The sequence below is a fragment of the Limanda limanda genome, chromosome 20 (assembly GCF_963576545.1).
Source record: "Limanda limanda chromosome 20, fLimLim1.1, whole genome shotgun sequence".
NCBI classification, from domain to species: Eukaryota; Metazoa; Chordata; class Actinopteri; order Pleuronectiformes; family Pleuronectidae; genus Limanda; species Limanda limanda.
The window spans coordinates 6571653-6588807 of record NC_083655.1 but is presented as its reverse complement, the minus strand read 5'-3'; the positions used below and the strand labels follow the sequence as shown (position 1 = coordinate 6588807).

General features: G+C 45.4%; 1 protein-coding gene across 1 annotated transcript in view; it reads right to left on the bottom strand.

The window, feature by feature from the left end:
• ptprn2 (protein tyrosine phosphatase receptor type N2) overlaps positions 1-17155 on the bottom strand; it is a 127022-nt gene that overhangs the window by 73570 nt on the left and 36297 nt on the right. Inside the window, exons 12-16 of the mRNA XM_061094287.1 lie at positions 16799-17095; positions 16520-16560; positions 15656-16080; positions 11961-12047; positions 5861-5940 (exon numbers count right to left, since the gene is read on the bottom strand). Coding sequence (XP_060950270.1) covers positions 5861-5940; positions 11961-12047; positions 15656-16080; positions 16520-16560; positions 16799-17095 — 930 coding nt within the window. The remainder of the gene's footprint in view (positions 1-5860; positions 5941-11960; positions 12048-15655; positions 16081-16519; positions 16561-16798; positions 17096-17155) is intronic.

Sequence of the window (17155 nt, the reverse complement as noted above, 5' to 3'; positions counted from 1 at the left end):
AGCTTGGATATGAAATTGGTGAAAATAGTTTCACCTCAACCAACTACACGGAAAAATTCTGATTCAACATGAATGCATATGTAATTATATTTTAGTTATATAATGTATATGAAACTATGGGTGAGAAAGCCCTCTGGATGATGTAGATGATACAAAAGAGCCGGCAGGGTACTACTGATACTGAGAGAAAGTAAGAAGAGACTGACGGCTTACACGAGTGAGAGCTGAGCTTGTTGCTGGATGGCACACACACACACACACACACACACATGCACACACACACACACACCCGCACACCCACACACATACATTCTCACATACTAATACAAATACACAGAGCCAGGGGCAATGGAGGAGAAGAGACTGAGGAAGACTTTGATCACCGAACTGAGCACATTCGAGCACTCAACCAGAGAGGGCAGTCAGCGAAGAGGAGGAGAGAGAGGAGAGTGCCCAGGGAAAGAGGGAAGGGGTGAGGGAGGATGGAGAGGGGGGAGTGGGAGGATGGGAAGGGGCGAGTGGGGGGGGGGGGACTGGGTTGTTTTCTGACCTCTGTGCTCAAGATGTAAAGGCATGAACACACAGGCAATCAGGCATCCAACACAGACCTACTGCAAAAATATATATATTCCTTTATTGTCGGAAAAAACCCCGTAAAATTAAATTTCCCTCTTATGAACGTTGTCTGTGTGCACATGAGGCGGCAACGCTCAGGAAATGTAGTTCACACTTATTCCTTTGGCGTCTGGTGGCGTGTAAACTCACGCATTGGTGAATATTACGATCCCAAGCAGAGACACAAACACACACACACCCGCGTCTTACATTACCTTTACAAACACTGTACGTCCCGGCGGCTGTAACGCTACACATTCGTCCTCCACGCCTGAGATGCAGGTGGATAAACCATTGTGCTGTTTGCAAAGAGAACAGGTAATTATCGTTGGCATTTTGACAAGTGTTTGCCAGAGTGAAGGTCAACTCTGTCTGCGTGGGAGATCTATGCTAATCTGCTCAGCTGGAAAAGACTACCACTCACCACTCAAATGGTAGCAAGCCCCATTATGCAGCCACAGCTACGGTGCTTTCACTTTAGAGTTTGTCTGCAAGGGCGTGTGCGAAAGAGGGTGTGTGTGTGGGTGTGTGTGTGTGTGTGTGTGTGTGTGTGTGTGTGTGTGTGTGTGTGTGTGTGTGTGTGTGTCAGATCAGAGAGAGTAGCAGGCCTTCCCACAGAGGAGAGAATAGAAAGACGGACAGAATGAGGCGGACGGACGAATGGAGTGAGAGTAGAGAAGAAATCCTGTTATGTTTAAGCTCCTCTCGCTTTTATGTTTTTTTTTTACCAAACACTAGACAGGGTGTGGGTGAAGTACATTTCACATGTGCCCACAAAGTCTCTCGTCCAGGCTTTCAGGCAAACTTCTTACATTTCCATTCAAATATGACACAAGTTTCACGTTTCTAAAAGGAAATAAGATTTAATCTGTGTTAAAACAGGTGCATTTGCTCTTAACTCCCCAGTTTGGCGCCTTTGAACCATTACAGAAGACGAGGAAGCAGTTATATTTTTGTCATGTATTCATTTGAGGAGAGAAACAGTTTCAGTCTTTGCTGCAGAAGCTTCAGTGGATGTTAAAGTTGCATGTGCGCGCTACACTGAACCTTTCATTCACAGTCCAGTGGCAGTGAGCTGCAGCGCCAGGCTTGACCATCATGAGTAATTTGGAATTCATGGTCTTGACCGAGAACATGTGGACGAGAGGAGCGGGGGGGATCGAACTGTCAACCGTGTGATTAGTGGCCGATACAGCCACTGGTTTTATCAATACAGCAACTTTTTTTTTATACAGTTACAGTTTTTTGCTGCAATTTTCATCCCAAAACGATGGTTTTCGAGAACAGATTGAAAAAGCTCATAAGAACAGGTGGATGGAAATGCACAACAAAATACTCCTTGTAGTTTTTGTCCTTATGTTCCGTGGATCTCCATCTCTCACGTGATGGTGAAAGTGTCTGCATGTGTGTTTGTGTGTGTGAGAGAGAGAGAGAGAGAGGGAGAGGTAAAGCGAGGCAGAGAGAGACAGACGCAGAGGTAGAAACACGGGGGCCAAACAATGTCTAGGTCCACGTCTCCCTGAGTGTCTCCCTCGGGTGACAGCCGTGTGTCAGGGTCTCTGCACTCTGCTCCAGATGGCCCAGCCAGTTGCTCCCAGGGTCCCCAGGCTCCCAGCGCTCATTGACCAGGGCCGGGGTTCTCACGGCCTGGGGGCCCGCTGACTCATTGCTGTGGCCTGGCCTCTGGGGCCTTTGGGGCCTCCGAGGGGCTCTGGGTCGCCCAGCCGTGACAGCCCAGACAATGGGACTGTCCTCGCCCAGCTCCCACCCACCACCTACCAGCACCTCCTAACACGCACATATGCACCCTCACACCCTGGTGGTGTTTGACCTGGACTTCCTTGACCACAGCGGGTTAGACAGCGGCTCAGTGACCAGACATCACAGAACCGGCTGACCAGCAGATTACGTTTGACACGAAGCTGAAACACATACTTCATTTATAATAAAAAAGGCTGAAAAGAACAAATGTGCAGCAAATCTGGAAGATGAGCCATCAAAAACACATCCATATCATCAAGTGAGAATATAACGACAGGACGTAATTATAGAAAAACACTCTTCCTACACATAAACCCACCTCCTCGCTGTGAAGTGCACAAACATGTCAGTGGGAGCAGGGGGGGCGGATCAAATCCATCATTAGCTGTAGAGTGAGGCTGTACAGTGAGCAGAAGCATTTCTGGCAGATCCAATTCCTCCCAACTGAAGGTGATTTACATGTCGAGGAATCGCATCGAGATAGAGGCAAAAAAAAAAGAAAGAAGTAGAATCCTAAACGACACATCTCAACATTGGTTTTAACAGCTTGGCTGCCACTTCATCAAATATTGAATAAATCATTTTTTGGCACAGTATGAACGCCACAGCTGCAAAAAAAAAGAAAAAAAAGAAGAAGAAATAGAAAAAAACACAACCCCCACGCACACAAACATGCTCGCACACAAACACGGACACACAGAATGCCTTGTAGTTTTGATAAAGCAGCAGCTTTCCCTTTTGTTTTGCCGCAGAGCAGGGATTAGGCAGTGTGGGTCTTTGTCCTGCCGTTTTCCAGTTGAGCAGAACACAAGAGCCTCTACCTCCACTAATACAGTCAGACCTCCCAGCAGGCCTTTCACCACACAGCCGCTAAGAACCTGCTGCCCAAAAGATGCTTTTCAAGGAGTTATCAAATCTCCTCTATACTGTCCATGCCTTTCAACCGAGTCCCTTTGTCTATTCTCCTCAATGGGGCATTGAGCACATCAAATAGAACTGATGGGCAGATAGATGGACGGCAGAACGCGGCAGAGCCATCTCAACCTCGTTCAGACGCTGCAGTCTCTGCAGTCGCTGCAGAGTACAGTCAAGGTAGCAGCAGGCTTCACATAGTGTTGGACATGAATGAGGTTATATAATATAAAAACTATAGCACAGCAATATACAGTAAAGTACTCCAATTAGTCCATTGACTGAAACAAAGCATTTATAAGCAACCTTTTGAGTTTCCTGTTTTTCTGTCTCAGAACTTGCAATTTATAGACTGTTAAATAACTGAGAGCAACATTTAACTGTAAATATACAACATAGGTAGTACTCAGTCATTTAGTCAGTGAAAAAATGTATCATGATGATCATTTAATTCACTTTATAAACCCCAAAAATCTGAACATTAGTTGTTTTCAGCTTCTTAAAAACTAAGATTTAGTCCTCTTTTACTCTTTTATTGACACATTCCGTATTTTGTATGATTTACATAATAATTAAATTATTTATCAGCTGCAGCCCTGAGCTCAGGAATGAAGCAGAATTAACATGGCTCATGGTGCATTCGACAAACGACTCATTCTACCAGTTTTATTATTTATCAGGCAGTAATAATAACGAAGGACGTGTTTGCTGAATGTTCCGCAGCATTCCACACTTTTGGGTCGTCTCCTCTCACCACCGCCACGCAGCCCGCTGTGCAGGCGCTCAGCAGCAGGTTGAGCCCAGAATGCAGCAGGGGTTTTGATGAGTTCATTAGGAGGCCACGTCATTTATGCACAGTCACACATAAGGCAAAGGTCAGCCAGGATTACCCAGGTGGCCCCTGCATGTGGGTGTCAGTTTGATTTCTCAGAGTCCACTTAAACCACGCTGTTGCGCCACAACCTGGTTCCCACTTTAAAAATCACCACGCCGTTGCCACATCGTATTGAATTCAATGCCGGGCGTGCATAGTTTTTTTTTCCAGGTGGAATAAAAGGATTTCAAACTGCAAAAAGGACAGTTTCTCCTTTCACTTCCCATTGTTTTTTTAATATCAGGAGGAGAGGGGGGAAATCCTCTTCTCTTCACACTGTGGTGGAAAGAGAAGGTAGGCGGGAGGGGGGGGGATAAAGCTCTGGCAGGATTTCATCTAAGGTCAGCGGAGGCACACACACTCACAGCTCTTAAGACAGAGGACTGAGCCACTCCGCTATCTCCGTTTTCACATTTTCATCTTTTTTTTTGCTACCGAGTCGGGACAAACAAAACCAGTCGAAAGAACCTTATGGTTCCACGAAGGCTCCTTCTGTCTGCTCTCACGAATCATTATTCAGGTGGACTGAATTCATAATTCATCAACGCGGGTCAAGCCGATGATCATGTTGACTTAACATTTGCTCTGACATTTCAGCCCTGCTCGCGCCCGTCATTAGCTCTCGCCACACGCCACCTCATCAAAGTCAGCCACACAAGAGAGGGGGAGGAAGAGGAGGCATTCGGAAATAGGGGATGGAGAAGAAAGAGGGAACACAGACGCGGCAAAGTGCAATAATTACACCTCGTGTGTAACGTGCCGGCAATATTTGCTCATCTGGTCATTTTGGAGGAAGTGGGATGACGGCGAGGGGATGAGCACCCCCACACCAACTGTAATCCCACGAATACACACACACACACACACACACACAGACACACACTCTCAAAACCACCGGACCGGAGCTCAACCCCCGGCCCAGTGTGTTCTTGCGGTAAATCTGTATCATCAGCCATCATCCTCCAGCACAACCCCTAATAGGAAACGAGTTGGCGACAAAAAAAGATGACACATCTCAGCCAATAGCTGGACACCGCCATGTTGATTCCAGTGGGGTGATATTGGATGATATTGACTGTCGGGAGCAACGCTGCGCCTCTCAAAGTCATTTCCGACCAAAGCAAGGACGGCGAGGACACACATCCAAGAGACATCGGCGCAGACAATATACCAGAGAGTGGAGGCAGCGCATACTGACAACTTCCTTTCTGTGGGTGACAGCTCTCCATCAGTCTACATCAAACAAGTGGATACATGCAGGCACCACACACACACACACACACACTGAGGAGAATACACACTACCTACACACACACTTGGCTGGAGCGAGCCTGTTTCAATCTGTCAGCCTGTTGGACGTAATAGAGGCGAAATAAACTGTCCTGTGTGCCGCCTGCGAGTGTGTGCGTGTGGCCAGGACAAGTGTGCACACTCGGCTCATCATCTCGGTAATTGATGGTCGTCTGTCATTGCACAATGTTGATAATCTTCTTTGGGAGAGGCGGCTTGTCTGAACAAGATGAGCACCAGCCTATCTACTGTATCTGGAGAGAGTAATCTGTGTTCTCATTTGCCGGAGCACAGACAGTGACGGAGCGGCCGGGCCAGTAAAAATGAGATGAGTGGCGATGAAGGTTGTCAACAGGATCATCGTGTGCGATTAGGAAAAGAAGAGGATGAAATAGACTGGGCTCTTACCCGCCACTTCAACCACATCTGCGGTGGTGATGTTCCTGGAGTTGGCTCCGACTCTGAAAGTCATCGCGGGTCCAAGGACGCTGCAGGAAAACAGCAGAGGAGAAAGAAATTGAAGAATTAAAGATTGAGTTCTGAGCATATTGTGTCTCCTTTTGCAGTCCTGCTATGTATCCAGTCAGTAGGAGCAAGCTTTTGGTAACAATGGTAAATACAAATAAGAAAATATTGTATTTTCCACAGACATTAAACCTTGTCTCCTAAAAATGAAGGTGTCAATATCCCACTTTAGTTTTGGTCACAACTTAATTGATGCTGCAGTTTCAGCAGTTTCTGAAATCCCATTTCGCTGTATTAAAACAGACCAGTGCTGTTTAAGACTAAACATAAAAAGGGTTTAACGAAACTTTTGTCACTACAAGTACGTATTGACCTTTGTATTGTACGTAGAAAATGATTACATGCTGTGGGATGCAGTAACTATCAACATATTCTCAACTTGCCAAATGACATTACGTTGTCATTATGTTAATAGAAAACATTCAAAGTGCAAAAATTGTTTCCTTCAAATCACATTTGCTGATGCAAATTGGAAGTGTATAATTTCTAGTAGACAGGGTTGGAGCATGAGGTTGTAAATTAAAATAATTATTTTGACTTTACTTCCCAGGAGTAACATGCATGAAAGACAGTCAGTTACAGATTAACTGCTTCGCCCTGTTCACTGTTTTTATGTTCAGCTAAAGTAACAAACTAGAGGATGAATCCTTATCCTTATCCTTATTTACTGGGCAGATGTGAGAGTCTCTCATCCATCCTCACCTCACCCGCCGCATAATGTCAAAAACTGCTCCAAGGTGCATTTAGGTTAACTGTACTATAAATGCAGAGATTGGCCAAAGACCAAAGTCCTGTCATCAGCGGAGCAACTTAATTTCTTTTCACCTACAGTAACCTGCCTGTGCTCCCAGTGCTCTCAGTGCCCATATTCTCCGCCGTGTGGTCAGGAGTCAGCTGCAGGCTTCTCTCCCCGGAGCAGGATAAATGTTTAAGGTCTGAGGTTGGCTATGAAATAAAATCTAACAACCCCAGCCGACTGTGTAAGAACTCCCAGCAGAAATGCACCGAGAGAGAACCGCGTATACTGAAGCAATGTGTACAGAAAATTGTACTCATGTCTACTGTAACCTCTTGAAAGTCTCAAGTGAAAACAAATTTAACAAGAAGCTCAAAGGAAAGAATTTCATGTTACAGCGAACAGTGACTTCAGAGTCCTGCTGTGGGACGTCTTTCAAAACACAATAAAACAAGACAACAATAAGCACATCATCCCCCATGAAGGATGAAGACTCCGTCTGGGCTAATCAGTAACAAATATGGCACCTTATTTTGAGCTGTAATTGCAGTTCCCCAATGGGACAATCAGGGTAATTCTGAACACTGGAATGCGTCAGTGAGATAATTTTCCTCAGGTTTTGTCAAAATTATAAAAGGAAATCAGAGACGTCTCAGATTCTGACGACGAACACATCGCACGAGTGAACAAATGATCAATACCGGAATGAGATGCACCGCAACCACAAGTTCGAGAGAAATCCAAACATGGCAACGTTTGGTGAGAGTTTGATCTGAGCTGAGAAAGGAAATCAGTATTTTATCAGGTAGTCTTCATCTTTTATTCAGTCCCAAATGTCTAATATTCTGAGGAGAAATGAAAGATCTCTGGCACCTTTCATCTGTTTTAAGAGTTTGGGCCAAAACTGACACTTTAAGGTTCAGTGTGTGAGATTTAGGTGAAAGGCATCTATTGGCAGATATTGAATATAATATAAATATATAATATATAACATCACAGTCAGCTTGGTAAACTACGAGTCTTAAAGCCTGGGAATTAACTTCACACTTAAACGTCAAACCTACATTATTTTATACCCAAGTTACATTAATGTTGCATGGAAATTCATTTCAAAGGAACGGTTTGACATTTTTACAGGTCAAAAGCTTGCTTGAGTGTTAGATGATGATCAATGCAACTCTCCTGCTTATACATTAAATATAAGCATGTGCTAGAAGACTTAAGTTTAGCAAAGAGAAAGGATAAAAACAGCTAGCCTCGGCGTGTCTGACCTGTCGTCACCTTCTCCCAGTTCTGTCCAGATTAAATATAATAATATACGATATTATATGTTGATAAGGAAGGTTTAGAGGTGGGAAGATGTGGTTAGCTTTGGAAAGAGACCCGCTAGCTGTCGGCTCAGACAGGAGAGCGATGCCAATCTTCTCGTTCAACTTTCGACAAAGAAATAATGTAGCTTTAAGCACAGATTTACTTTAAAAAAATCCATGAAAGTTCTATGTTTGCTGTGATGGCTAAAACTTCAAGAAACTGCAGATTGATTTTCTTGAATGGAAACCGACGGTTGTATAGAACTGAAAACAATGTTCATACAAACATATCAGATGTATACACCAGCCTATAGATTTTTTCATGTAGCACAAACAATGCATGACGTGCCGCTGAGATGTCCACTCGCTACACCTTCCCTCCAGTTAAACCATCAACCCGCTTCATGCCTGAACTGTTACGGCCTGGAAAGTGTACATTGACTGTTAGTGGACTTCCTGCCCCAGTGTGTGACACGGGGGGGGGTTATTCATCAGACTGCCACGATGCTGCGAGCCGGACGCACTCACCATCAGTCAGTCGGCTGCACAGAGGCAGCGACTCTCAGCCGGGAGCGACCTATGAGCCGGTACCTCCAGACGGACGGACCCGACCACGCACCAGTGCATTTCTGAACATGATCACACACACACACATACACACACATGTGTGTCTCTGAGAGGAACATGTCCTCCTCTAATGCCTTCACCTGGGCTCTGTTTGCTCACGTAAATGTCAATATTTCCACAATCTTCACCCCGGCTTCCATTCTTGCTGGCCGAAGGTGTTCTGCCAGGGATCTCGATGCATCTCAAATTGAACTGACATGATTTTTTTAGTATTTTCTTCTTCTCAAAGCCACACACACGCTATTTAAATATACAAGGGGGGGGGGGGGCAGCGCCTGAGTTGGGAGGTGAAGTTAGACGACAGATAAGTTATCTGGAGGACGTCACACTGCCTCCTGTGTTATCGGATGTGCAGGCTCGGACTTCATATTAGCTCTGCTGGTGTGTATGTGGAGACTGGTTGAGGGGATATTGGCAGAGGGCGTGTGTGTATGCGTGTGTGTGTTTGTGTGTGTGTATGTGTGTGTGTGTGTGCCTGAACAGACTGTGTGTTAGGATGGACTTGTGAGTGTGTGTCCCACTCCCCCTAGTGTTTCTGACGAGTATAACACTTACGTCATCTGGTAAAGGGCTCATATAATTCCCACCTCATCATCATCCTCATCATCATCATCATCATCATCATCATCCAGAAAAATACACAATCAGATCTCTTCCAAAAGGTGGAACATGTTCTGCGTGTGACTGTAGCAGCGAGCTCACACAAAATTGTTTTTCAGAATCGGAAAAATCTCGACAACATCGAAGCCTTCAGCCTCTCTCTCTTCTCATTTTCTCTTAGTGTGAAATCCTCCGCCCTGCTTGTCATATTTCAGTATCTCCTCTCTCATCTTCCTATCATGGCACATCAGAGCGAGTGAGTAACAGAGAGAGAGAGAGAGATGGAGAGAGAGAGGGAGTGGGCCCCGGAGCAGGGCGCCGTGCTCTGACCCAGCTCCTGTGTACTCCAGCCTCCTCATATTCCGACAGAGGCTTTTAAACACTCACCTGCTGCGGCCGCACAGCGAGAGTCACAATGGACCTGCGTCACGTCCTCGTCTCGGCTATTTCTACATGAATGCACTTTCATTACTTTGAAAAAAAAAAGACCAAAAAAAAAAAGAGAACGGGGATAAACAAGCTAGACAAAGAGGAGAGTCTCTGTGTTTGTCTTCTGTGCTGAGTACTGTTATCAATATGAGGTGTAATACAGCGTGGAGGCTTTATTTGCTGCGACTGTCTGTGGCTTTTAAACTAGAGTAAGAGCTTCAATGCTTTAATGCGAGTACACACACACACACACACACACACACACACACACACACACACACACACACACACACACACACACACACACACACACACACACACACACACACACAGACACACACGCATGCACTCACATAGGTACAACATTTACTTGAACTCAGTAGACTCAGATTTTACAAACAAAATTCATTTGCTTCAAAAATATTTTGGAAGTCCAAATCTCTGGGTTGGACCTTCATGCACCTAGAAGTGAAACTTAAGGGTCTTGATTGCCCCCTGGTGGCTCGCTGCGTTATAGCCCATAAACCCTGTCTCCTCCATGTTAGTGGATGTGACATGGGCCAAACAAAAAAATTTAAAATACAATTTTTTTCCTCAAACCTGGTTTCTGTCATTTTAGGCACAGTTCTCATCACATTGACATATTTGATACTTTTTCCAGTAGGTTTGGTTTCGATGAATTATTAGAGGCTATGAAAAGTGAAAGGTCCTGATTGACAGCTGAGACTGAATTGTACTTGTGTCGTATATTTGTTAGAGTAGATCATTTTGGTGTGTGTTCAAAACATAATGACAGTGTTACATTTATGATACCTGCCTTCTGGACTCTCAGACATTCTCAGAGAGTCCTCCAGATGTTTACCTTAGAAGTTCTCCACCTTTGCGAAATGATCCTTGACTTTGGGAATGACCTATGAACAGCTAATGGATGGCTGTAGAAGGAATGTTCTTGGCCAATGTGTCTTCATGTTCGGACACAAAAACATGTCCCTTTACCTGAAGTCATGGGCCGAACCAATCTCTCTATATATACTGTGTGTCCGACCCCTCGAAGTCAGACTTCACCATTTGGCCTGGGTGATTTCTCCGAGTTCTAGAGCTCTTCTTGACCTGTACTACTTTGTGTAATAAACATTATTATACTTGTAAGTACTGGGTCCGCGTTACTTTCCCTCATCTCCAACTTCAACAACGACTTTGACATCTCGGCTGCCCAGAAAATACCATACTTGTAATTAAGTATTGTTACACTACATGGATCTGAATGCTACAACCACATGATGGTACAGCACAAATGTCACCTGCTCTTCATCAGCATCCACATAACCACATTATCCATTATGTGCATCGGCTGAGTGTGAGTGATATGAAATGACAGGTGCAGCAACAACATTTACTCAATCAGTGCCGGCATGAGGACAAATCCTGATGTTCCTTGGGATGAGAGCGTCTCCTCGGCTGCGTCTATTTTTGAGGTCACCGAGCGTATTTTCAGTGTCGAGCAGCAGATAGAGAACACTGTCAGACATTGTTTTCCCTCTGTAGCAATTACACACGGCAGAATAGTCTACGTACAGTCGCGCCGATGTCCCAGACTGCAGTTCAGCGTCTTTGGTGTACACATGCTGCGGGTGTTTCTGAACCTCCCAGACTTCACTTCTCCTGCAGGAGCATCTTGAAAGACTTGTCAGATCTTCGGAGAACACGTCTCCTCTGCCTCCTACATGGTCTGACACCGAACGTGCAGCAGAACCCCGGTGCAGGCACAAACCCGGCTGGGTTCAAGGACAGTTCGCCTGCTCATTAATGCATTAACCGCCTCCTGCTGGAATAGTGTCTCTGTATCCAGCTCTCTATCTACTGCTGCCTCCCCTGCTCTCTCTCCCTCTCTTTGTGTCTAACCGGGAATCGTTTGAAGACTTGACTGCTCTCTTCTTGACAAGGCGCACAGTGACAATAGTGGCGAGGCGGTGTTTTGAATACAATGGAGACATCAGGATGTGTCTGGAGGTAATTAGGCCCGATTTCTCTCCCTGCAAGAAGTCAAACACTCCAAAAGGTCAGAAAAACAACAAACGCCTACAGTCTCCGGCAGCGCGGCGCAGCATTTCCACACAAGCAGTCCTCGCTGGGTCTTAACAACCTTCACTCCGTTTCCCCAGAGCTCAAAGGCACCAAACAAAACTGCTTTGTTTCGTGCAACTGTTGGCAAATGATCCTGTATGCAATGTATGGCTGATTTTTGCGACAGTGTGGGTGTGAGCGGGACGTTTGTACGTACGAGAGTTGGGTGAGGTCTGTGGCCTGGAGGTCCAGCCCCTTTGTCAGCCGCTCCATGAGGTCCAAGCCCTGGTCAGTGGTGAGGGAGCTGGGGGGAGAAACACACAGACAGCCGGGTGTCACATTGGGACGTCCATATCCATACAAGATACACACAGCCAGTCAGGCGTTAAAATGCAATTTTTTTTAGGGAAATAGTGCCACATTTCATACCCACAAATGGGTCGTTGCACACAAGCAGAAGCTACGGTTGTCTGAATGGATGTGCTGCACACATGCACACATGGACACACACCCGCACACACCCGCACAATCACAAACAAACACACGAAGCGCCGTGCCAAGGGAAAAGGGATCAGCTGCTTCTTCAGGCTCGGTAAATCACCTGCTTTTTTCCAGCAATGAGACAAACAATAAGGTGCAAATGGAACCTGCATGAGGTGTAATGGCTGCATCATATGTACGCGCCTTTCCCTCCCGTTCCCTCTCTCATCTTTCTTCTCCTTCGCCTGCATTCACTTTCTGTCTGTCGCACGCACACACTCACACACGCACGCTCAAAGTACAACACGATGAGACAGGGTACACAAACACCACGGCACGCACGCGCCCTCACGGTGAGATGAGAATAATAAGGTGCAAATGGAATGGAGGTAAAGTGTAATGGTGGTCTGATAAAGCCATGCCTCATCTCAGCTCAGTCCGCGGCTGCTCTCTCACTCGGAGAGTAAATCGCCAAGGAAATAGACCAAACAAAGGCAATCTACGGGCCAAGGGGCTGGATGGAGGAAACGAGAAGGGCATACACACAAACACACACAGAAATCTACTTTACTGCTGACAGCTTAACCTGGAAGCACCGAGACTGCCAAGTGACTGCAAGGTGACATGCACCAAACAAGGCCTGGATCATAACGAGGCATTGTTCAGATTTCTTGCAGAGAAATGGCAGTTTAAAAAGAAAACCAGTGGCATTATCAGTTATATATATATTTTTTTCCAGACACTCAGCATCCTCTTGAGTTTAAAGATATAATCATTACAATATCAAAGCTGAGATCAAATCGCTCTCCTCTAAAAACAGTGTCCTGGGCAGATTGACTCTAACCTTTAAAGGGAGTGGGTGTTTTTTTTTTTATTCCTCCACTTTTTGAGGGTTTTTTGAAAGTTAAAGATTCACCAAAGCAATTCCGGACACGTTTTGCATCCCTCTGCGGTAATTCTAGCAACTGGGCTCCGGGAGTGACTTGGTTGTTGATGCTAGCACTTTTCCCCTTGGATTTCTCCCCCTGTCTCTTTCCCTTCTTCTCCCATATACCTTTTTCGACTTCGCCCTCCGCACACAAACACGCGCCACAGCCTCCCCCGCTCCTATTCCCCTAAACCAACCCCCCGCCACTACCACCACCTCCACCACCGCCACAATGTCAGGAGCTGTCAGATAAGCAGGTTTGCGCAGCTTCACTGCAGGGTGCGAAGCAGCTGGGGATAACAACCGTGCAATCATGAGGTCTGCAGCTGACGCCTCTATAGGCCAACTATAGGCGTCCGCTAGGTGGGCTGAGGGGAGCCGTGGAGAGGGAGGTGAAGATGTTTCACTCAGAAGGTGACCTATTTCCTCTCCCCTGGCGCATACCTGCCTTTATTGTGTGTTTTTTCGTCTTAATCGGCGATTCTATACGTGTGGCAATAAGGTGACGGAGAGTGTGCCCGTCGCAGCTTTATGAGCCTGCGTCTCTTTCACAGGTGAAGGACAACCCACTGACACCGGACTTGATAACGCCATAAAGGGATTTGAGAGAGAGCCAGGGGCGAAGACACAGTCGATAGGAACTTATCTTTGCTGAGCCCGAGCTGAGTGAGAGGTGAGCGCGAAGGAGAGAGAGAGAGAGAGAAGGAGAGGGAGAGAGAGAGAGAGAACTTGGCTACCCTTCCTGACAAAGTATTATCATTAAAGCTGTAATACAGCAGAGTAATACCCACACACGCAGGGATTTATCATCCCTGCTATTGTAATCAGGTGCGGCGCACACTAAGGATTTCAAACCACTGTATCCTTTTCCCATTCAGACGTGCATACGTGGGTGGTTTTGACAGGAATTGAGTCTCTTAAAGGCGGTTTTAAGTAAGTGAACAAAGCGGACATATGCCTGGTATTAAGGGATGTCAAATGAAACAGGTCCAGCAGCACGCCTCCCAAACGGCGAGCGCGGCAATAAACCGTAGCACCAAGCAGCTATGAGCCACATAATAACCACTTAAGCATGAGAGAGTGGCTTTTACGAGGTTGTTGGTGATGCTATTTGAATATACTGTAGATTTTCAAGTAGACTGACGGCGGCGGCGGAGGTTGCTGACATACAGCAGACTAATGCAGTGAGATTCACAACAGTGGAAAAACAGAGCCACACTTGACATGATTGCAGTTCACAGGGTCTCATGTGTAACGTCGCCCTGGGCGGCTACTTCAGCGCGTCTCCATATTTCACAATCTAAAAACAACTGCAATGATGTTTTTCCTCTAGTTTTATTTACTTTATGTAAATTTTATAGAGTTAAGTACTCAGCATAGTTCAATGTCATACGCAGCTATATTTACGGCCTAAGCTTGTCTGCATTATCCTTATACTGGGATCTATAGGACGGCTCAGCTCAACAAGGAAACAGACCAAACAACACAAAACATGAACATAAGATTTAAACTACAAAATTAAAATAAGTGACAACTTGTAACAACCGTTAGACTAAACTTCCTTTATTGGTTTATTGGTGCAAATTTGTTATATGGATATATTATCTGCCATTATATGGGTATTTTAATTTGTTTTCAGTATGGGCATTGGCCAAAAAAAATCCATATTATTCAGACTATGCTTTTGTTTTCCCCATTAGCTAAAGGCAGCACAGTGGAGATGGTGTAAGATTGAACAACCAGAGCAGATTCCTATTGTTGGAGAGGCAAGGAGGCGAAGACAGAACCAGAGGTAAAAAGACAGAGAACATCAGATTAGCATTCACTCCAACGGATAAGTCCTGGGCAGAAATCCAGCCCAGGACTTATCCGCTGGGGCCGTCCGGGTTTGCGGGTTGTTCTGCCGTGTGAAGGAAACCAATCTCACAACACACATGGGCAGCACGCTCTCATGAGCAACCCCCCCGAACGACAGGCACACACGGTGAAGACACTGACAGTGCTGGTAAAAAACTTTATAGATTCTTTTATGGTCCACCAGCCGACTGACGCAGCGGATTTGTCACAGCGGTCCCACCGGCCAGTCGGACAGTGGAGAGAGATCCGAGAGCAAACCGACATTCAGTTGGTATTTCTTCTACTAGATCAGTAAATAACTAAACTTTCCTCTTTAATATTACGTCTCTCTGCCTTTAGCAAACCTGTGAGATTTCTAGGAAGGTGAAAAGTTGTCTTTTGCGACTTTAACCAATAAGAGTAATTATTTTAAGATCATAGTAATTATTTGTATGTATTATTTATTTTTATTGTCTAAATCGTTAATTTCTAAGGTTAATTTTCCTAGGCTAGATGAAATCATGTAAACAGAAATGAAGAACTAACTCATATGTGACATTTCTTAGTTTTCAACATTGATTAGAAACGAAAAATTAAATGACTGTAATATTAATTTGTAGTAAATTCATTTATATAATAATAATACTAATAGTGTGACTCATACTCACTCAGTTCCGGTGATGATGTAGCCAAAGTGTCTGTCCTTCCCTCTGCTGGAGAACTCTTTCACCCCCACGTGGACCAGCTGAGTTTTGACTTTCATGTCCTTCCTCTGCGGCTCCTCCAGCTGCTTCTTCCCCGCCGGCGCCTGAATCCCCTGCATCAACCTCTCGATCTCTGAGTCCACGTGTGCGACTGGGCCCTCCCCACCACCGGTTAACCGCAGCGTGGAGCCATCTTTCGCAGGCGTGGCCACGGACTTCTCTTCCCAGCGGTGGAGCACAGGGACTTGGACCTGGGTTGTCCGGCTGTGGACGCTCTCCAGTCCGACCATTTTCTGGAGGGGGGCTGGTCGGCCGGCACTGACATCTGCAGCATCACCGAAGTTCTCCAGGTTGAGGTAGTCCAGCAGCTTGGAGAAGAAGGCTTCATGCTGTTTGAACGACAAGACTTTGCTTTAGAGAAGCTATACAATTCTAAAGGGAATAATAACTTGAATAGCGACTTGAGATCTATTATAAAAAGTTAAATTTGTGTTGCATTCACCAACATTTTTAAGACTGAGTCTGCTGTGTTACGGTCTAATTACATCTTTTTACATTCCAAATTCTTAAAGGTTTTGCTCGTTAAACACATATAACAATTTTAATTGTTGTCATGTTTTTAAGTTCCAGACACGTTCTGAGAAACAGCAGTTGTGAGTTTTTCTCTTTCAAGCTCTTTTTTAAGAATTGAAAAGCAAACGCTGGTCTGCTCAACTTTGAAAACACCCTTTTTTGAAGCAGCATTCAAAAGTGAATAAAGTGTGAGTTTGTGCGTCTCCCTCCCTGAGAAACCAATTTGTTGGTTGAGCAGAGTAATTTTAAATTCACCTTGTCAACGGGCTCTTTGTCTGCTCCGTCTATTTGTTGGCCTGGAAACAAACACAATGTGAGCAGATTGTGTGAAAACTGAAGCACTCTTTTGTATTTAGCAAAGAAAAAAAACAAAACAGTTATCAAGACTCAAGAAATAAATTTGGCAGCTTTTTATATGGAGATTATATAAACAAAGCACTATTTAGACATTTATAAATGGCAATGCTGCATAGTCTTATATCTCCGACAGAATAAAAACATAGTTGTTTTCATTGTTGGTTTTCACACACCCACCTTGCTGCTTCGCTGTCAGTGTGTCTTTCTGGTTTGGATTCTGCCCTTTGTCTGATTTCAGGACCTGGTCTTGATTCAGTTGTGTATCTGCCGGCGGCTCCATGTTACCGTCCATGTCCCCCCTGGAGGCAGCAGCTCCTTCTCCTGGCCGCGCCCCAGCGGCGGGCTGCTGCTTGTCCGCCTCCCGCAGAGCTCCTGTGATGACTTCAGCCAGCTGGTCCAGGTCTTTGCCCATTAAAGCCTCCATGCTGATGCTGTGCCTTCCCAGCTGATTCACCACATTCTGGATAAACCGCTCTGGAGGGGACAGAAGTGAAGAAAGACCATCCACAATATAAAAAAAACAGCATTTCAATA